The sequence below is a fragment of the Acanthisitta chloris genome, unplaced genomic scaffold (assembly GCF_000695815.1).
Source record: "Acanthisitta chloris isolate BGI_N310 unplaced genomic scaffold, ASM69581v1 scaffold32266, whole genome shotgun sequence".
Classification (NCBI taxonomy): Eukaryota; Metazoa; Chordata; class Aves; order Passeriformes; family Acanthisittidae; genus Acanthisitta; species Acanthisitta chloris.
This window is the reverse complement of record NW_008678133.1, coordinates 23,480-46,329: the sequence shown is the minus strand read 5'-3', so window position 1 is coordinate 46,329 and position 22,850 is coordinate 23,480. Positions and strand designations below refer to the sequence as shown.

Here is a 22,850-nt window from a genome sequence, read left to right as displayed (position 1 = left end):
AAGAGAAGTCATAGATTGCAACAAGGGAAATCCCAGTTGTTGTTAGTAGGGATGATTAAACATTGGAGGAGGTTTTCCAGAAACCTAGTGAAATCTCCATCCTTGGGGTTTTTCAGAATTTGGCTGGCCAAGACCCTGTTTTAAACCCAAAGTTAGTCCTGCTTTGAAAGGTGTTTGGAACTGTGGACCTTCATATGTCCCTTCCAACTTAAATTTTTCAGTAATTCTATGAAGATGGTTTTTATTGGGAGAGTAGTCAAGAGTTGTAGGTCCAAGTTGAGGGAATCAATACTGTTTTATCAGGGATATCAGATCAATACTGTTTTATCAGGGATGCTGTTGGAAGTGCTTTGAGACAGAGTAGTCTTAGATTATATAGTTCGAGTCTGTTCCAGGCTGCATAAATTGAAACTAGTGCTTCCTAGAATATGCTTTTACATGTTTCTTAGAAATGCTTTCGATTTGGTTTTTTTAGGCACTCGCTGCTCTTATGCACCTATTCTAGCTGTAGAATTGGTTTAATATGTAATCCCATAGGAGTATAATAGGAGTGGAATATACAAATGATGCAGTCATACCACTGATCCAGTGCTGGCTGCTAAAATAACATAACACATGGCTTGTAGCTCACTGCTTAAATTCAGCTTTTGGTCTAGCCACACTTGCAGGGTTTGTAATTCAGATTCTTAATTACGGTTCTTGGAAGGCTGGTATAATTTATGTCAGCCTGTTTCATTGTTGTTCTCAGTTTAGCAGTAAAGTCTTTGATTTTAGAATAATGCATTTTCAGACTTTTTGCACAGTAGGACTTTCCGGTCTGCTGGATGTGATACAAGTGAATGTACCCAACATGGTTTGAGCTTAAGCAGTAGCTCATTGCTGCTGAAGTGTAAAGAATAATATAACAAAAAAAAAAAAGGTATTATCTTCTAATAGGTTCATTACTTGAATTTGACCCAGATAAGAGGTGAACAAATGTCATGACCAGAGCAAAAAAGATGGAAGAATTGCAGTGTCTAGGAGCACAGTGGAGGGAGAAGGCAGGATATGTTCTTTCACTGAAACTTTCAGTCGTCTCAGCTTTTCTCATGTGATTTCACCCCAGATCTCTAAGCACTTCATTAGTAAAGGAGCAGGCAAGGTTGACTGTTACTGCTGGACAAGTAACTTGCACTGCAGAGCTCACATCGCATAGTCTACTCATTTGGGAAGAGTCACGTAACAGTCTTATCCTCACAGTGAGTGAGAGTATGATAGTGAGCTTCTTGAGTATGCTTCATAAGTGATCTGGAATTTGTAGCTAAAAAAGCCAAAACCAACTCAAGATGATTCTGTCCTTTTCTGACTAACGCAGCTTCTGCTCTGGACTTGTGCTACAGGAAGCAGCTGACAGATCTAATGCTGGAGCTTCATTGTATGCATCTGGAACAATGAGTGGCCTTTGCCCTTCATTTGAAAAGGTTCATAGAGATTTTGGGCATATATGTTCAGGTTTGGTTTTTTTCTACTTTTTTTCTCCAAAAGAATGTGGCCTAGAAGAGATATTTTGGAATTACTTTCAGGAGTTGAAAATCAGAAAACTTTCAGATGCCTGACTAGCCAGCTTGCATTTGTGTTGAAGCCAGTAGATTTTAGCTAAATATTTTGAAGTATTATTTTCTTTGGGGGGATGAAGGAATTATGAAAGGCCTTAAATACTTTGTTTTGGTAAAACTTAACTATTTTGCTTTAGTCTGTTCACACGAATGTTGTTATTTAATTAATAAAGAACAGAGAAGTTGAGTGATGACCTCACTTTGCTGTGGAATCCTTAATCTGAATGACTATAATTCTCTTTAATTACTTTTTTTATTTTTTCCATGCATAATTTTTTGCCATAAATCATTCTTTTCATTTGGCAGTCTGAATTATGAGTAGGTCATGCTTTTGACACGTTATGATTAGTATCATTGCCATCCTGGACCAATGATTTAAGCTACTTGCTTATTTTTAGCTTATTTTAATTGAGCTGATTGAAATTGTTTGTTCTAGAAATACAAATATATAAAGTGAGTGATTTTTTGCATACAGGACGGGGCACTAAGAGTGAGTTTTGAAAGGAGTATGTGGAAGGTAAAAGGAATACTTGGAGTTATTCTTAAACGTTTTGGTTTTCTTGTGGCTTTTTGTGACAAATGCATTCACTACTTAGTGAATACCAGAAAAAGTGTAATTTGATCATTGAGCCACATTTGGTAAATGCTAGTTTTGTGGGGACAGCCTGTTTTGTCCATAGGGGAGAAGCTCACTGCCAAAACCTAAAAGCTTTCTCTTTTATTTGGTTCTCTGTTCTTCTGCTCCAGAGGACTAAAATACAGATGTGTTACTTGTGGCACTAACAGCATCTGTATTTGTGTTAGCTGCTGTAGCATTTGGTTAATGACTTTTCAAACTTTACTTTTGTTGAAATATGGCTAAATAGCTACTTGCAAAAGTATTTTGATAAATGATTTTGCAAAACCTTTCTCTGACATATGATTAGTGAAGCATTAAAATCTGATGTGATGCTCGCAGCCTGCAGCTCCTTAAAAACTCTGAATACTCTCTCAAGTTCGATGTGTATGAAGTAGAACTATTTGTATTCAGTTGTTTGATGCTTTCTTTAACAGTCCAAAGCTACTTTCAGTTGTTCTGTAAATTATATGTTTTAAAATAAGTGATTAGCAAGTCTTCCCCACGTGATTTATACTGTAGGTAAGGGTGAAAACACTAGCTGAAAGCTCTCTAAGTGTTAAATTTGTGTTCCCTCCATTTGGATTGTAAATGAGAATAAAGTACCTGTCTTGCTAGACATACTTTTAAAAGAAACATGCCAAAAGCTTATTCCTTTGGCACAAAATAATACTCTTTTCCTCTAGGGAAGAAGGCAAACATTGACATTCTGTGAAACAGCTTTTCATCTTCAAACCGTAGACCTGAGAATGAGTTTAACTGACACAGCTCCTACCAGCCTCTGTTGCTCCAGTTGGCAAAGGCATTTGATTGGCAGAGTGATGAACAAGGCTAGGAAACTGGTTAAAATTAACCTAGCCCCCCCCAAAAATGGGATTATTAAATAGACTAAAGTGTGTTCTGAATAAGTAATATAATTTTTTCATCCAAGTACTTGCTCAAGGGAGAAAGGAAAGGTGCCAGCCCTGGTACTAATGGAGAGAAAAGCAGCATCTTACCCTTGAGAGAACCTGGACCTCAGCCTGTGCTATGTGCCTCTTGTCCTAGCCATCATGCCATATCTGGTATGAATCTAATTACATTACACATAGGGATGATTTTTATATTAGTGTTTCATTAGGAGACTTTGATGTATCAGGAGTGACAGTTACACAGTGTAATCTTAATTGACCGGTTAATTAATGACACTGAGTTACGAATACAAGTCAAGCAACTTAAACTTCATTTACATCTTCATTGAAACTTGGTTGAAAGGATTTTTGTAGTAGTGAAGCTGTGGATGTGAATTCAGTGGCTTGAAAAGCAAAAACTTGTGTGGTGAGAACTATATATGACTGCTAGGAGGAAGTTGTGTGTTGTGGCTATACATGACAGTTAGGAAGAAGTAAACCAGCTTGTTCCTTCCTCTTCTAGTGCAGTGCACACAGCTGTGGGTTGTTTGGTGATCCATCTTAATGCTTTGTGCAATGGCTTTCATGTAAATGGGATCACAAATCCTACTACCAGAGCTTCGGACTACACTTGTGTGGCATATAATGCACATTTTGACATACAGATAGCTGTTTATACTGTATAGGAAAGAGCACTGAAGATGATAGGTGAGGGATTTGTTTTGCTCTTGAATCATAGAGTTTGTAACTTGTAATAGCTTACAGACTTGCTCAAAAGACTATTGCTCAAGCTACCCTTGCTGTTTTTTTGCTTTTCTCTAAGCAGATAATCCTTTAAAGCCAGTTTACTGCTCAGGAATTTTTCACTTTTCTTTTGAGTGGTGTTTTGTATAAACCAGGAATTCTTGAAGTAATCTATGAATCACGGTGAAATGCTGCATGAATGTGACTTCAGCAAGCTGAATGGGGTTTTTTTGTGCATGTTTACTAGTGCTCACACAGCCCTTGCTATAAATTTTTGTAAAATGTTAGTGTTCTTCTTTTAAGTGCCTGCTTAGCATATGGAGAGTCAGAGATTCTGACCCTATGACCTGGAAAAATTCTTGTTATTTCACAAGTTAGATTTGCTGCTATATTTTAAAATGAGATCAGCAAAGAGACTGCATTGCTAAGACTGTTTGGAAGATGATACAGTTCAGAAGTGTAGTGTTTTGCCTAGTGCAGTACAAAAGAAAGATGATGAATGAGCTGGAGTATGATAAGAAGAGAGAAATTGTCTCTTTGGTTGCGTTCCAGTGTGTTAAAATCAGTGTGCAGTTCTATTCCTGGTGTTACTGTGGAGTTACTGCATGACGTTAGGCAGGACTTGAGTGATGTGTGTGAGAATGCAAATCATATGGCTAAACTGGGATGTTACTAATTTTTTTACTCTTCTTCTCGGTGCTTTGTATTGGGTTGTTTTTTTGTTGTTTGTGGGTTGCTTTTGGTTTTTTGGTTTTTTTCAGAAGTAATGTTATGTGTGTTTACAGCCTTTACTGAGTTGAGTCAGCATTAATATATAGTTGCTCTGCAGTACATATATCAACTGTTGAACACTACAGATCATTTGTAGAAAAAAATGAAGAATACTTAATTAAAAACAAGATGTTTAAAGTGGGTACTGTTTCTGGAGTTGGGCTGTCATGCTATGACTTCAGAGTATCACAACTATTCATGCTTTATTGAGGCCTTTGATTCAGTTATTGCATTGGTTTGAATTTAGTAGACTATGATGAACAGTATGTAACACGGCTATGAGGGCAAAGACCTAACAGCAATATTAATAGCAATGTTATTGTTCATAGTACCTTTATTGTAGCAGGAAATGAGAATTTTAAATGGGGTTTTTATTGTTGTTATTCTAATATGCCTATTGTCAGAAGCTCATTTTTCAAATTTGGTAATGAGACTTCCTCAAGCTGGAGACCTCTTTTGCTGTGTGAAATGTTTATTGTATCTCATTGGCTGAGTTAGAAACTTAGTAAAATATGTTTCTCTCCGTGGCCTGAGGAAGTTTTGGCTCTGTGCCATGACAACTGCGTTCAAAAACATTAGGATTAGTGTTGCTCTTGCTGCAGTAGTAACAAGCCTTAGAGCAATAGAATAAATGAAGAATGGAGAAATCTCTTGACTTGTTGGCTCTATTCTAGGAACATTACAAAGAAAACAAGATTCATTTAAGTCTTAAAGCAGTGGTGGTAGTTTGCTGCAAATCAGTTTTCCGGACCTGGAATTTTCATAAGCTTCTGCTTATGGCAAAAGTTAGTTTTATATTCTTCATGTTCCCCTAGACCCTTATAGTTATACTTTCATCCTCAGTGAGAGGATTGATCTGTCAACCTTTTAGGCAACCTCTTGCCACTCTTACTGGTAACTTGTATAGGGCTATACTAACACTTTTTGAATTTGTTGCATCTGCTTGTCTGAGCCACAGCTGGAGTTACCTACTTACCTGGTTTAGTCAGATTCAAGAGACTAAAAGGAGACAGGAAAAAAATTAAAAGACCATACTTGGCAAAGGTGAACATCTCCAAATAAGAACATAGATGTTTTGATTTGAGTTTTGAAGAACTGGAGAGAGTGTCAAGGGTGCTGCTAGTCCTGAACTTAAAATGTGTACTGTGTGTCTTTATATAGTCATAAGAACATTTGAGAACTGGGTTTTGTTTGAGTAGGACTTGCAGATTTTGCTTGCTGTAACTTGGTTTGCTGACAGTGGGCATGACTGTCTTTCTGGGCCATGTTGCAGTGGCCAGGTTGTGTCAAAGTGAATCGTTGTCTAGGCTGGGCTTGCACGGCTAAGAATATAGAAATTTAAGTTTAAAAAGTAAAGAAAAGAGACTGGTTCAACAAGATCAGGGAAATGATTAGAAAAAAAACTTCCTCATAAAGCCAGGAAATAGCCTTTACATTATCTGTGCCTAAGAAAGAGATGCATGTATCTTACAGTTCTTTCCCATATATTGTGTTCAGTCAAAGCAGCAAGAAAGCTACATCGTAGTTCTTAAACTATGTGGGGTGAGCTTTTTTGTTTCAGAAAATACCATTTTTGATACTCTAGGTGTGCTATAAGAACATTTTAGGCCAATATTATAAGAAAGCCATTTTCCTCTTAAGGAAAAATGTAATGCAAATATTAGAAAAAAGGACACAGCATATCATGTGAATAAGAAAACAATTAGCATACCTTGTTGCACTGGGATTTTTGTGAATGTTTTTCTTAATGTAATTGTATGCATGCAGCTTGCTATGCAGCCTGACTTCAGCAACATCATGTTATTGTAATTAAGGCATTGCTTAACTGCATCCAGTTCCAATGCATTAAAAGAGTTCCAGTTATCATTGGTTTGGACACCACTGATACAGAATGCTTTAGGTCTGAAGGGGCCTGTAAAAATCATCTAAATGCAAGCCCCCTGCTGTGGGCAGGGAAACCTTTCAGAGGTTCAGGTTGCTCAAAGCTCTGTCTAACCCACAACTTCTCTGGGCAGCCTGCTCCAGTGTCTCACCACCCGCATCACAAAGAATTACTTCCTTATGTCCTATCTAAGTATATGCTCTTCTAGTTTAACATTATTACCTCTTCTTCAGAGGTGTTTGTCTATAGGTATGGGCAATTATGGAGATACTTGGATTCTGGAATGTTCTTCCTAAAATACTCTCGTGTCCCTTGTTACTGATTAGCTTCATTTCTGGCTTACAGTTGTAGGATAATGGAACTTCTTAGCATTTTTTAGGGGTACTTGCTTCAGTATGGCTATGAAACATAGAAATAAGTCTATCAAATACCAAGGTAGTTACAAGCAAATCCGCTGTAAGACTGGGTTACATAATGGAAGCTCTGAGATTTGTAATGCTGTTGTTGGCTTCTGTATTGAATTGCTGAGGTTCAGCTATTTGCCTGGATACAGAGGCTTTCCAGAGCTTCCTGCTGTGAACAGTATAACTCAAAATACATATCAGAAATTGAACTACCTGGCAAGCTGCTAAAACATGGCACAACAGGTCTTGTCTTGTTTATGTTCTCCTATGAATCTTGAAGAAATACAATAATACTGTTAGTGGGAACATATTAAAAGGGCACAAAGTTCACTCAGACTTTCTCCTGTTGGGGAAATGTGGCAACAGGATAATTTTACAATTGACAATTGTAGGTCACTATGCACATATCTTAGCATTTCTTCATCCTTTTGCATTCTTTCATCTTTAAGTTGGTAATATAGTAATGAAATTGAAGATGTAAAATTTTTTTCCCATGGCTAAATCTGAGAGTTATTTTGGTTTCAAACCAGTTGAGTTTGAAGTGTCTCTCTGATACAGTCTTGCAAGTCACTGAGAAGCTGTAGTGTTAACAGTGCTCTTAATAAGCTCTGAATTGAAGTGATGACACTTCTAGGTGTTCTCTTTAGAAGGAGACTAAGGTATGTGAACTAACAAGCTCTTCATAGCTTTGATTTGTGAGAAACTTTGTAGCAATGGTGTAATCAAGGGTGTTCACTAGTGGTTGTATGTTAAGGCATAAACACCTTATTTCACAGAATCAGCTGGCTCCTCAGCATGAAACCCAGCAGTTGTTCTTTACTTGAGGGTTTCTATGTGCGTTTGATTGTCTCTGTGCTTGGTTAAATTCAGTTTCAAACTGTTTCCATCTAAATTTATTTTTCTGAGTCATATTTCTGTCTTCTAAAAGGAAATGGTTTATGTATCATTTTGAATAGAGGTTTATACTGAGGGATCCTGAGATATTCCATGTTGTGTGACCTTTTAAGAACAAAAAGCATCATGCTTTTCCTATGTGCTACCTGCTGTGCAGTGATGTCCCATGGTGGCTCATAAGGTAGTAATCATGTACATCAGTCTCTTGCTGAAAGGTGTGATATCTAGTGTGTGCACTGTCTTGTTTTGGTTTTAAACTGAGAAATCGCTGTCAAAAACTACTGCAAGATGCCTAGCTTGCTATAAGTCATGATTCTCTTTTCATCAGATGTCTGTTTCATTTAGTTGGATTTTTAAACTTTAAGAAGAGTAAACTGAATCTTACCTGTATTCAGTGAAACTGCTAAGGGACTAGTCTCTCTGGAGTTCAGATTGACAGCTCTGAAGCAGTGGGTCATGCTGGACTGTGGTTTTCAGTGGTGGAGCCAGACGTCTGCAAGCTCTGCAGTTCAGGCCTAATTGGAATGTGGTTTCATACTATCAAGAGCCAAGAGGTTTTGAGATGGGCTTCTGTGTACTTAGCCTACAGGGTAGTCCACATTGGCCCAGAGTTAGCTATTGTAGAAGTTCCTGAAGCTATTGAATGAACTTGTCATTCACATCCATTTTATTGCTGCTGTTGGCAGTAGGTTACTGGCAAGTTCCCTGAACATCTACAGCTTTTAGGGGGCAACTTCTTCAAGGAAGACTTTGTTCAGATTTGGAGTGGGCAGATATAAAAACTGGAACTCTAGAAACTGCTCTGAGCAAACTTTTAGAATTGCTCTGTGTGTAATGATTAAAGTCATGACAGCAATGAACAAAGTAACACTTCCAATTTGTTGTTATCCTACTTATTACTGTGATCTCACCCACCATGTACAACAGGCTTTGTATCACAAGCTTAACACTTTTCTGACTCTGAGGCACCATGGACTTTGGCTGTGACTGACTCTTCTTTCTGTTGCAGCTTTTACCAAGCTATCTCCTATTCAACAAGCTAAATAGTAATAAAACAGTGGAAAATGTTTGAAACTTTTGCGGCTAATAATGTTTAGGGAAGTAGATACAGAGAAGGAAAAGCATAGGTGGGAGAGAGGGATAGGAACAGATTATAAAAGTTCCAGTATTTAGTCTTGTGGTGTGTAATAGGCCTAGTGATGCTTACTGGTACTACATTCATAACTCTCATTACAAATCAGAAGAGAGATCATGGGTACCTGACAGTTACTATTGATGCAATGTTCCACAGCAGATGAAAGAGTAAGCAGAGGTATTTGGTATCATCAGAAAGTGTTGCTTTGTTCCTGTGTAATGCCCTGGTCATCTCTCTTGAGTGCTCAGGGCTACAGTCCCTGTATTTCAGGGAGCATATATTGGCATTACAGAAGGTGGTGGGATTTTATTTATTTATTTATTTATTTAATCAAGACAACAGCTCTTGCCTTCCAGGGAGGCTCTTAAAAGGCAGACCTAGCAGTTTGGAGAGGTGAGCCTTATAGGGGGACTTAGGAGTGAAGCTTGCAAATTCATGCAGTGAATGGTGAACTGTACAAATGATGAATACAGAACTGTAACTCACTAAATCCTGCAGCCTTAAAACTGTGTCGCACTCAGTGCTTATAGGACAAGAAGTTAGAAAGAGTCTGAGGAAAATATTTGGTTGGGTTTTTTTTTAATTATCATTTGTAAAGTACAGAGTAGTAAACTTAGGGAATTCTTTGTCATGGGGTATTGGTGGAGCAGGTGATTTCAGTAGGTTAAGAAAAGGAATTTGATGAATGTCATCAACAGGTCTGTAAAGAGAATAGACAGGGTGGCTGCTGTCTAATTTCTTCAGTCACACTGTTGTGTATACAGATAAAATGAGAGGAATGTGCTGCAAAAAGGCTCAGACTTACCTGTTCTTCCTGTATATTGCTTTTTGCTGCCCCTGTTGCAGACAACACTGACCCACTGACCTAAAATAACTCTCTTTCTGGCTCAGTAGGATATTTATGTTCTTAGTGCACATTGTAATCAGAGAATCTGTGAGAGATGATAGCACCTAGTTAGATTTAAACTGTAGACTGTGTAACTGTTTTCTATTTTTTCAATACTTTTTAATAAAGACTGGTCATTGTTTTTCCTGCCTTTCTCTGATGGGCATTTTTTTTGGTCTACAGTTTTTTTTTCTTCCTCCAACTGTCAGAACAGTTGCACTGGAAATGATGCATACTCTTCAAAATAGCAATACCTACATTTGACAGTAGACTCCAGGGAGTTCATAGAGGTTTATCTTTATGAAAGCTTTGTGCTGCAGCCATAGTAGAAACTTGAGGATATAGAAGAGGGGAAAAAAATGTTGGAATACACAGCTTTCTCATTGTTAATCTGCAGAAGAGGCATGGTGCAATCATAATTGGGGATATGAAGGTTACTACTTGCTGCTTGAACTTCCCCTGAATTAATAATGGATTTTTCATTCCTTGAGAAGCTGACAAATGGAAGCAAATACGTAGATGCATAGAAAAGAAGGGAATAAATCTACTTACAGGTAGAGAGATTTGATTACCTGGTTAAGATTTCCATGAAGAATGTTAATACTGGAATCTTAATATAGGCAGAACTTAGAGTTACTGTACAGTTCATTAGTGTAAATGACAAAAATACCCTGACTGAGTAACACAATGCAATTTTTGCTTTGTCCATTTCATTTCTGTGTGACATCCTACAGTTGCCACGAAGCAGATGCTGCAAGACACATACATGAGGTGACAAATATGTTTCATCAAGATAGATTTATAAGATTCTGAGATTTTAGAGTTTCACCAAGTACTGTATTTAAAAAAAAAACAGCATTCAGTAGTCTTGGCTTTCATTTTCACATGTATTTCCAGTGTAACTTAATGGGCTGTGGCCCTAATTTCAGATTCATGTAAATACCCAGTGCATCACTGGTTATTTGATAGTGATTAATTGCACTTTCACTGCATTTATGAGGGAATGCAAATGAAAACAAGCATAACTAGGATTTTCTCCTTGTGACCTTTGCCTTTGAATTCGATGAGATCAGTTTGGTATGGGAAGGTCTAGTATGTTCTCTTCCCCACCAGAAGGTTAACTTGTGTTATAGAGCTTTTGGCAGTTTTGTGAGAACTGTGTGGACAGGAGAGAACATGAGAAGTATTGCGCTCAAACAGTTGGGTGTGCCCTGGAGAATAAACATAGAAAGAATGAAAATGCCCTCTCAGCTGCCTTAAAGGTGTTTTTCTTTCCTCACATCTATTTCATCTCCAGAAAAATGAATTAAAATCCTTTTTGCAAATTTCAGAGCTTTCCAATCCAGATCTTTTGTTAGCCTGCTGTGCAAAAAATACATGTCAAACTGTCAACTCTAACAGTAAAACTTGATAACTGTTGTGATAGATTTTTCTCTAATGAAACCATATTCCTGAGGAATTATTTATTGTGATCTGAGAAACCTCATTTTTATGGTGCTCATATATGAGGTTTGCCAACATGCTGCTGAGCTATGAAAAGGTCAGCTATGCTTTGGTACAAGCCACAGAATGGCTGGCAGTCAAGGAAGGTGGCCTTGTTTTTAATTCTCTAAGGGAAGAAGAAAAAAAATCCAAACCAAATTTATGTAAAATCCATTAATAGAATCCCTTAATGTGTACATTAGCATGACTGACCTAGCAAAAATTAAAATAATTCACAGTCCAACAAAACAAAACCCTATCTTTTTATTTGCTTGACATGAAAAAAAGTACAACCACAACTAACTAATTTTCTGTGAAAAAGAAATTGTATAACTGCTCATAGTTTCCAAGGAAATACCTGATAGATTAAATCTTTTTAAATGTTTTATATGTGCACACTTTTGCTATGGAATCCATTATAGTACATTGTTATTCAGGCCAGGAGTTTCAAAGATATTATAAAATGTGTTAAAGTTTATTTCTGGAAATTGCTATTTGTAATGAATTTGAAGAAAGAAAAAATACCAACTCTTGCATCAAGGTAGGAATTGCTTCCACGTATGGTCACTTAACATAAATTTTCCGTAGCAACAGATTGTTTCTTTGAAACATTGCAGAGTTTACCATTTTTCTCTGATCTTGCTTATCTTTACTTGTTTCATGGGAGTATTTTGGTTTAGTCCAATTCAATAATGTGTTTGGGGAGAACTCTTAGTCATGCTTATTTCCAATTGCATTTTTCCAGTTTTAAGGTCCTGCAATGAAATTGGGTTTATATCCTCCTTTGTGTTCTTGTTTGGATTCAGAACAGTGCAGAGTAGAGATCTGGCAAATAGTTGAAAAGAAATATCACTCTTTAGTAGGTTGAGAGTGAGAGGGAAAGCTGTGATGGACTAAATTTCTTACTTTTGTATTTATTTAGGAGATGGATGGTAGTGAGTGGAGTTTAACTTGTGGTTTTGATAATATTGTTCTTTGAGTAGAGATATACTGTTGAAGCACTGCCGAAATGGTTCAAATTAGCCATGGAAAAGCTGAGTAATATATTAGAACAATTAAATTCTACTAGGAATATTTAATAATCCTGTTTCCATCGTCCAGTTCTCACACTCTTACTTTTAAAGTATGTATTTAAAGCATTAGTGATGTTAGTGTAAGCTTTCATGTTCTGTCATTTCACTTAATGTCTTTTGCAGAAAGAATATGGGACTCTATGGTAGAATGTTCTTGTTTCTATATTTTTCTCTCTTACAAAATTACTCTAAATTTTGCTTTTAAGAAAAGAAGTGTGTGCTCAGGCTGCCTGGTATTTGACTCCCTGTAGCATTCAGAAAGAGTCTGCCATGGTTAGGTGGGGAAGAAGTCAATTTCATTGTTTATTACTGTTTAATTTCTAAATGTCTTTTGTATTGTAATTTCCCAGAGAATCATACAATTTCGATTTTATTATTCTTGGGTTTTTTTTTTTTCTCCTGCTGTTGTGATGACATAGGGAAAACTGTGCAGTCCTTCATGTAGCTCAGAATCCATTTCTTTAAGGAAAGTTGGCCTTACATGCAATGATATCTCTTGATGTTATTTTTTTCTCTCCATTTGCTGGGCACATACCATGGGAGTTCGTAGTCTCATGTTTAACAAGAACATGCAGTTGTACGTGAGGAAGGACTAATAAGTGTGGAAACTGCTATGTAAGAGGTTGGAGAGATAGGTTGCAAGAGAAGAATATGGCATTTATCATCTGATTATTTTTTTACATTCCCCCCCCCCCCCAGCAGTCAGGGTACAAAAATATAGTCCTGACATAATGCTGAGGAAAGTGTTAACACATAAGAATTAAGTATAAACTGGCAATAAGCTTGCAGTGCTTGTTACTGAAACAAGAATGAGGTCCCACTTGGAAGGAAGTATTCTGTGGATAGACTCGTAAGCTTATAATGTGATTACTGGTCTTGTAGACTGGAGATGGTATTTTTGAAAGAAAGCTGAAAGAAATGCTAACAATATTAGTATCCGCCATGCTTTATCATTTGAGCCTTTCAGTGTAAAGAAATCCTCAATGGAAGGTGACCTAAGATTGGCCTTCGGCTCAATTAGCAATGTTGAATGAAACATCAGAATTAGGTCTGGCTGAAAAAAGGGCACATAGAAGGTTGTTTTGATCTTTGTTGGCTTGGTGCTTGGATAGGTGTTTGGTTAAGATATCAGGAAAAGAGTAGCTAAATACATGGGGGAAGGTACTGCTCAAGAAAGTACGGAGTTAGGAGGGGAGAAGACAATTTTCCTTTTTTGCGTTATCCAATGCATAGCTGCGTAGTTTGGGTGAATTGGAGAGCGACTTAGTCCCGCTGAAGGAACCTGAGATAAAGGTAGAAGGGCTGGATGGTTTGGTTTTTTGAGTTTTGCTGGGTTTGGAGTTTTTTTCAGTTATCTTGTAATTGCTTGTCTGTTTCTGCTGCCTTTTGTCACCTCTTGGAGTCATCAAAAGAAATGCAAGAAATCCCTTGGCTGCTAATCTCAACAGGTACTTTAGCAGCCTCTGCCGGGCTTGCACTGCAGCTTGCTGCATCTGCTTTGCTGTCATTGCAGCAGCCTTTTATACACAGTGCCTATAATCTTCACCATTAATGCTGCAAGGAATTGTCCTCTTGTTTCTGCATTCACAGCTTTTTCTTAAGAAACATTTGTAACCATATTTCTAAAATAAACTTCTGGATAAGTTACTTTTATAGCATTTTAGCTATGTGAGTAAAACACAGGTGGGATGAGATGAGATTAAAACTAAGAAAAACGCGAACAATTTACGTATTAGATGTAGCTGAAGTATAAAGGGTTGTATAAGGTTGCATTGAATTGAGTTTGGGGAAGGTGAAGGGCACACTGGTTACTGTGGCAGTGCTCTGCACATTTCCAGAAGCCAATTACTTGAGCTCACTAAGACTGTTTGCAGTGTGGTAGCTGACCACAAGTTGGACTTCAGTCATTATGAGTGCATCATAACTTCAACTGGAATTATTCAATACAGTGGTTGTGTTAATATTTACGCAATTACCTTTGATATTTCTTATGGCACATGCTGTATGTGAACTTGCGGTCAGGAAAGATAAGTAGTGAACAAGAAGTGCAGATAACATTCTAGACTGTCAACTTTGTTTAGATTTTGTCAGGTATAATTATTTCATAAAATCCATTTTGGCACAATTTACTCTGAAGAATACTTGCTCTGTGTTTTGTGAAAAGTCAATGTGATGCTAAGTTAAGGTTTGTATTGAAGAATTGTCTGTGATATGTTGAACATGTGCTCTGTCAGAAGAAAGGAGACTTTAAAAATTATTTATTAGCCAGCAGTTGGTCCAGCATTATAACGGCCTAGTATTTGGCATCTGAATCGTATTTCACATTAAGTCGTCTTTGAATTTTTTAATAAACAAGAGAGGCAGTTTATTTTGTCTCATAGTTCTGAGTGACCTTTGGGAGATGACACATTGTTTACTTTGGTTTCAATAGTTTTCACAGAATACAGCTTCAACAGGAGCTCCATTATGTTCCAATTGCCAGGCCTTTTAAGTTGTCTGGGGATCATGCCAGTAGGCTTTAAAGGAACACAGCTAATTAATTCTTCCGGTTACTTAGTATTTCTGGCATAAATGAGCACTAGGATTCTGTTGTGCATGTCTCTCTTGAACATTAGAAAGTCAAACTGAAGTGTTGGGGTTTTTTTTTTTTAAAAAAGCTAAAACCAGTGTGTAAAGGGATTAGTAAATGGACATTACTACAAAAATAACTTTATATTGTATTGCACTCCAGTATTTAAAGTTATCCTTTGTAATGAAACTGATATTAATGATTTTGGGGAGAACACTTTCTCTGAATCAACATTGCTGGATTTTCCTCCTTCTGATAATGAATTTATTGAATAGATTTTTCTGTTTACTTCTGTAATGCTGTATTGCCTATGTTATGCCCAGGTCTCTGAATGAAATAAAAATGTTGCTGCCAGCAGTTTCCCTTACCTCCTGCTGCTACCCTTTTCTTCTGTGGTCTATTTGCTGGCAGTCTTGGCTGTTCACTCTTCCATTTGTGCCTTTTATTTTCCACTGGTATATATAACTTTATAACAATATCCTGGATGTCCTGCTGCGGCATCCTGAAGTTCCATGGCTGACAGCAGTGCTCCATGTCTGTTCCTTGGGCATGCGTCCCTCAGAGTAGCCTTGAGTTCCTTGAAGCTTTCCTCTAGAAATGGGTATCAAATCCTTTTTGTAGTTTGTTTGCAGCATCAAGAATTGGGGAAGAAACCTTTTAATCTGTCTTTAGCAGAGAGGCCTCATGAGGCCTCATGACCTGCTACTTCAGATACCCCTGAGGTTAATTCAAGTTTAATAACTTCTTTGTATCTTTGTGCTCTGCTATAGGTTTTTCTGTTTTAAGTGTTGATTGGACTGAGACCTTCAGACTCATATGATATAAGTACATTTTCCATATGTTACATTGTCAGTAAAGCCATATTAGTTGCCTGTTTTCATTGTCTATATTTGTGTATGTGTTGTAGTATATTTCTGTGATTGAAGATAGTAGGAGCAGAACCTATTGGATTCATTTTCTCCCATACTACAGTAAATGTGTCCCACCATGTTGACACATACAAAAATTTCATAGTAACTTCAGAAAATTGATAGCGCAGATGTTAATTCTAGCTCTTTCTGCACTATCTACATACATCTTCTTGGTGTTACGCTCCCAAAACTTAAAAGTAGAATAGTGAAATAAAAATTACCGGTTTCCCAAGTTTTACATGCTATCAACAAATAATTGGACTTTGCAAGCATTGGATGATGCCCCATAAGTCATTTTATGCCTCATGAAGATGCAGGAAAGCTTCTCTATAGCAATTCTTTGAATTTTAAGGTGGTCATTACAATGCTTTGGTGTTCTGGAATAATAAATGGAAATTGTGGTCATTGTGTTTTATCAAGACTATAGACAATGAAAAATGAGCTAGAATGCAAAATATTTTATTGAAAGGAGGTAACAGGATCATGATGTGGGACTTTCTCATTGCTTGAAAAAATGGTTTTTGATCCATTCTCTGTGGGGTTTTTAGATGCATTCATCTCCTTCCATGGAGTTTTTGCTGTAACAACTGTGAAGGTGCTTTTTTGCCAATCTGGTATCATTTACACAAAAAGGAAATATAAGTTTTTTAGTACTGTACAGGGAACTTGAGATGGTGATCCTAGAATTTACGGTTCTGATAATAAAAAGTGTATTGTGAGAGGGATTGCTTTAATGTAGGTTAGAGAAATTGGAAAAAAAGATCATAGGAGGATTGAGAAAGGGGTTAACTATTTAGCAGGAAGTTTTATGGACTGTTCAGTACAAGGGGGTGGGAAAATGGCCTTTGCTGCTGAACTAAGATAAACCAGTTTACTTGTTAGAATCCTCTGCTTTTGTGGAATTGCTGTGATCTTGTCAGATTTGAATGTTACTAAGAGAAGTATTGCAGTACAGTTATTGATAATGTGTTTGATTGTTTAATTGCGTAATTTGAATGGGGTTTTTCTTAGGAGTTGCTTAAAAGAAAGTGTAAGATCAATAATGTGTTGTCGCTGCTCAGATTAGTCTTGCATTGTAAACCACTGAAGAAACAACAGGGGTGTGTTTTTAGTGAGGGCACGGATTGAGTAACTTAATTGCTTTACCACTGCCATGGAGACAGAGAATAAAATTCAGAGAGGAGTTTGAATGAGATTTGCTAATTTAAGGGTGAATGTGTGCTGAAGTTGACCACTTTGGGGTTTTTATTTAACCATGTGATCGCATATATTTGTAATATTAGTTGATGTGGAGAAAATACCATTCCGTTGCTTAACACAGATGCATTCTTCCAAGCTCAATTGGTAGAAATTCCTCTCGTTAAAAGCTTGTAGATATCATGTGGTCTGGACAAATAATTCTTATAAATGTGGTTTGGGTGATATAATCTTATTCATAACTCTTCATAATTCCCTTAAAAGGAGAAACAGAACTAGTTGAAGAAACCTGAGTTGTTACAGGGTTATTTCCTTCTAGTCATAGTGTCAGAATATTCAGAAGTATGTTAGGTGAAAACCAAGTATACTATTGCTAGTGAATTCTGAAACTTAGAAACACTGCATTTCTAGGCACAATTTCCTGTCAGCAAACAAAAACAGTGATGGTGAAGGTAAAAGTGTATGTAGATTCAAAAGCTATGAACACTATCTTCCTGTGTTTAATGTGGATTTCTTCATGTTTGTGTTTTAAATAAGTAAAAATGCTGGTTTTAAACCCACTGATTTTAATCCTTTGATAAATCAATTATTTTTTTTAGTGTATTCTATAATGTCAGTATAGCATTATATAGCAGAGATGTGTCTATAAATGAGCAATTTTCAAAGTTATGAGGGCATGAAGGACAGTTAGAGATGTTGCTGGGAAAACAACATAAAATACAGACTTAGATTTCATAAATGGAAAGGGATTTTGTGCATGTGCTTTGAGGTTTTGTGGGGTGGTTTTTTGTTACATCAAAAGTACCTGCTTTCAGTGTCTTAAGGCTTTCCTTTCTCTTCCAGAAAATGCTGGGACAGAAGAGATGAGTACTCCCTTTACTAAGGCCTAAAACTGCCTGTTGAAAAACAATCCTGACCAGGCAATATACGAATGGCCCAAGGAAGCCAGCAAATTGACATTGAGGTTTTACATGACCTGCGACAGAAGTTTCCTGAGGTACCTGAAGGTGTTGTATCCAGATGCATGTTACAGGTCAGTGTCCTGTTAGTGACTGTATGAGTAAGCAGTGTTGTTTATTTTAAGCATTCTGTATGGGTGTCTGCTTTGAAAGCAGATGTTTTTCTTTCTATTTTTCTTCATGAATGAGACAACTATGCACATCTATTTCTTTACGTTGCACAGCAAGCAAAGTGTTAAATTGGCCTCTCTTTTTTTTCCAGGTCTAGTCAGGGGTGGCCCAGAGTAAACCAGCCTCTAATTCAGTATCAGTGTGTGCATGGAGACTACTGTCTCACCAGTCAGTATGCTCATGCCTTTTGGCCATCTCAAGAGACAAAACTGACTGTGGCACAAGGAGAGATGCAAAGACTGCTTGAGTCTAGCGGGGCAATTTAAGGCAATGCTACAAAATACTGCATTTTAAGTTGTTTTTTTTATTGGAGGGTTAGGGCAGATCCAGAAGCAACTTTGCTACCTGGTCCCCATCAGGCTTCAAGGTAATTAGTGGGCCCTTGCCCTTGCCTGCATGCAGATTGGCCCCAATGCTTTCCACTGCCAGCTCCCTTGGCCTGGAGAGCCAGCACTGGTGTCCTTAGGTATACTCTGCAGCAGGGAGCCTGGGAGTGTGCTGTGGGTGCACCCCGGTGTCTGAGTCAGCCTCCATCAGCTGCACCCACTGTGTTAGGCCTCAGTGGGTGTGATGCACTGGTGTGCCTCTGCCCAGTGTTTGCCAGGGTTTTGGCTGCCAGATGGGCTTAATTTGTTTTGCTGTAGCTTTGGAGTTCATGTAGCTAATTAATGGATTTCTCTTGGGCTTAAAAATAACAAAGCATTTTTGTCTGGCTATGCGGTTAGTGCTAAGGCTATGGACTGTATATTCTCAACTTCTACCCACAGCTATCTGTTTTCAGTGCTGCCACTATCAGAATACTTGCCCATATTTTATGTCAACTTCTGCTCTATAACGTCACGTGAGCTACTTGAGCAGATAAATCAATATGCCCATCCAAAACCCAGTCGGGACACCTGAATGCCTGGCATTAACAAATGCTGATAGACTTACTTAACTATGTTGCTTAAACATGTTTGCTGTGCATTTTCCAGAGATTCCAAAGCATCCGTACTGATTGATTTTTATTTTTTTTTCATTATCTAAGATATTCTGCCTTTGAGTACTCTGGATAATAAAACAATTATTTGCATATTCATACTGATCATCAGGATACACAACTTGAGTGGAAAAATGATGGGTCATGGGTTCCCAGAAGATAACTGTCTCTGGACTATGACTAGGACATGCTTGGCTATGATTCAACAGTCTTTATATCATAATTGTTTGTCTTGCTTTTTATATGTATTTTCATTTGTGAAATACATATATGTGTATACTTACATATGTATATGTACTCACACACACATGCATCCAAATAGTGTTCCTGCTCTTGGGAGTAGAAGTGTGACTGACAATTTAACATTCATATTTTCAAGACTTTCTCATGACTCTCCATTCTTACTAGAGTCAAAAGCTGTGAAAAGTGCAGTTCTTAGAGAGAATTGTTTTGATTTACAAGAAGGCAAAGTTCTGCTCAGGCCTCATGAGGATTCAGGCTTTCTCCAACCTCTTCTTTATAATTTAGCTGAAGAGGAAACTGACCCAGATTATAAATTGAGTGTATTTGTTCTCAGGATTGTACACTGCTATTTTTATATTAGTGTTCAGTAGGACTAATCCAATATTTACACTACAAGTACAGTTCTTCAAACACAAGAACTGCTTGCTGAGCAAGGTCAATGGACTTGACAGTGAATGCATCAGTGATCACCTTTTGCATGTAATTTTTCATAAATTTGAAGCTAATTCTTGTCTCTAGGGAGACTCTGCAGTCTTCATAGCATTGAATACAGTGGAAATTTTTTTTTCTAAGAAGAGCCTTAACTGAAGAAAAGATCCTGTACATCCCATACTTTGGCAGATTTGTGGGAGGATGCTTTAGGTTTTGAGAAAGTGTCAGCTTTCCTAAGAAGCTCTTTCAAGAACACTGTAGAGTAATTATCATTCCATGTGTGTAGTATTGTTACACTAATCTGTTACACTAAAAAGCCGCCCTTTTTTGTTGTTAACTGAGAGCTAAGCTTCACCAACAAAATATTGTCATTTCCGTGGTTTTTTGAGATTTTGCGAGCTCTGGTGTCTCTGACTCAACTTCTGGCTTTGCTACTCTGAGATAGTAGGGCTTTTTGGTTTGGGGTTTTTTTTCTGGTTGTTAAAAAAGCTAACCTAACATGACTTTTTTAAACCAGCAAATTTTGTCATTGGACTGGTGGGAAAGATTGAAAAGCAGAATTTGAAAGTTGTGCACAGGTTTGCAATACTGCTGAAACAGTATCTGAATCATGATTTCTGCCACCTTGCAGTTGAGCATAATGGAAGGAATTTCCAATAAAGACAGTAACTATGGTGTAGGGCAAAGGCAAGTACTTGGTCATAATCTGGTATAAGAAATGGTGTGTTGCCTTGCCCCACAATACCTGATGTGCAGGCATCATGTGTCAGGGTGAAGTTATTTTTAAACTAGGAATTATCCAATATCCCAGAATATCCTGCAGTTACTTCAGTCCTCCTCTTTGAATTCTTTTTAGCCAAACACTTAGAGCTTGTTTTTAAATCCAGGTTTATAGCATTATATGCTTATAATGAAAAAATTAAAAATAGAGAGTCTGCAAATGCCTCGAGGTAAATAGCCCACTGTTGAAATGTCTAAACATATATAGCATTCTAAAACCAGAGGACCACCAAAGATCTAACAGGATGAAAATTAAGCCTGCTTAATCTAGGGAGTAAAAAGTTGTGGGCTTGACAGCATTGAATGTTCCTAAAAAGTTTTGTATCCCCCTGTTCCTCCCAACAAGCTTCCTGCATTCAGCTCTCCCATTCTCCTCAAAGGAGTCACTGCAGTGCCTGCAGTCTGTGGACATTGTTCCCTGTTGTTCTATTTTTTGTGTCTGGAGCATTCTGTAATTACCTGCTCTTCAAGTCTACGTCCTCTCCTTGCTTCCTCATTTTCCTCCAACATTCTTATTCTTTCTTTTTTTTTCTTTCTCTTTCAGGGTGCCAACATTTTAAACTCAATTGGGACATGGGCAGAGATAAGATGAGGGGTATTGTTTTGCTGGAATATGCTCAGTTCTGCCATCAACCGGTTCTCTGATCTATAAAGAGCTAGAAGCGGTTGAAACTCTGCCTCTGCCAGCCAGAAGATGCCAGGGGTTCCATGTGCCCCTGTTTCCCCCTTGAGTTCTCCAATTTTCTCATTGACGTCACTGAAATTTTGGAATTGATTGGATGCAGTCTTAAAAAAGAAAAAAATTGTCCAAAGAAATGCATTCAAGCTGAATGTAAGGGCCTTGCAAGCTTGGCCTGTTCCTTTTTGGTTTGGTATTTTTGGCCTTTCTGTTAATAATTTTAATTCACTGAAGTTCATGCAAAATCTGCCTTTAAGATCTTCCTAGCTTGTTTTTATGTGGCATCCTATCTTTTTCCCTTTTCTGGCTCCTTTTTCTCCTTTGCAACAAATACAAGGCTTTTTGTTCTTATCTCTTCTTACCCACTGTTCTGTCTGTGTGTTTCCCTTCTTCACTACTAACTTCCTTTGATTACTTCGTCCCTTTGGTGCTTATTCCAAACTAGAGCCAATATGCATACCTTCAATTTGACCCGTTTTCATATCTCTCCAGACTTTTCTGCAACAATCCTTACATACTACAGTTGCCTTGTTAGCCTTTAGGGAATCCTGTTAATTCAAAAGGTTTATGGGTGGGGTTTTTTTAAGGTTTAAGAACTGCATCTGGCCTGCATGAATACAGTTTTGGTTTTGTGGGTGGAGCTTAGCATTGTCATCCCTCTCCCACTTCTATTTTCTTTTTTTCCTATTGTAAATCTGTAAGGTAGAGACACTCTTGCTATGTCTGTACAACACTGTCACCCCTTATCTTGGCTGAAGGATGAGAAACACTGCTAGTTTAACAAAAATAACTCAATAGAAAGCATGTAGCATGGATTGATTTATCTTGCTTGTGTTGTTATGGAACTGATAATGTTACTACTTAGCATATGCAGTTCTTTTCCTTGATCACTTGCATTTTTTTATCGTAACTGTTTCTATGTGCTGCTTCTGTGTTTCAGTAACATCTGGGCCTGAACAGGTGCTCTTGTGGCTGAAAAGATTAACCTTTATTTCATGGGGGGGCATGGGCAGGAGGTTCTGTAAAAAAAGTGATGTACATAGAGCATAATATTAAGAAATTACGCCACTGGTGCATGTTCACTCTATCCTAAAAGTCCTTATGTAGGAAACTAAACTGGGAAGATCAGAGTACAGTATTACTAAACATATGGAAAAAGAGAAGAGGGATTAGCAGTTTGCTTCCGGTGTGTTCTTAAAAAGCAAATTGGCTGCGTTGCGGTTTCTGTTCTAAGTCATCCTATTACAGGTTTTATAAAGTAACTTCGCACAAATTTAAGTATTTAAAAGCTTTGCAAGCAGTGGTTTAAAATGAAAATAGAAATGTCCCCTGGGTTTTCCATTAATAGTTTCATCTTGCAAAAGAGTAATCCTGCTGCATTTGTATCAACTGAATTTTTATATTTCTTCTGAAATCATGTACAGCTCCCTGGGTCAGCATGTTTCTTCCCTGCATAAGATTCAGTTTTCAGCAGGGAGTAATACATAGCTGGTATTGAAGTGTTTGGGAAAACATTTAAAATAAACATGTCTTTTGATTTTTATTTTCTGCTGAAGTT

The 22,850-nt window shown here is 37.5% G+C and overlaps 1 protein-coding gene across 1 annotated transcript in view; it reads left to right on the top strand.

Annotated features, from left to right (window-relative positions):
- The first annotated feature begins 17,891 nt into the window (after positions 1-17,891).
- The window catches only part of TAB2 (TGF-beta activated kinase 1/MAP3K7 binding protein 2), an 18,506-nt gene continuing 13,547 nt past the window's right edge, over positions 17,892-22,850 (top strand). Inside the window, 1 exon segment of the mRNA XM_009076769.1 lies at positions 17,892-18,082. Coding sequence (XP_009075017.1) covers positions 17,981-18,082 — 102 coding nt within the window. The 5' untranslated portion in view covers positions 17,892-17,980.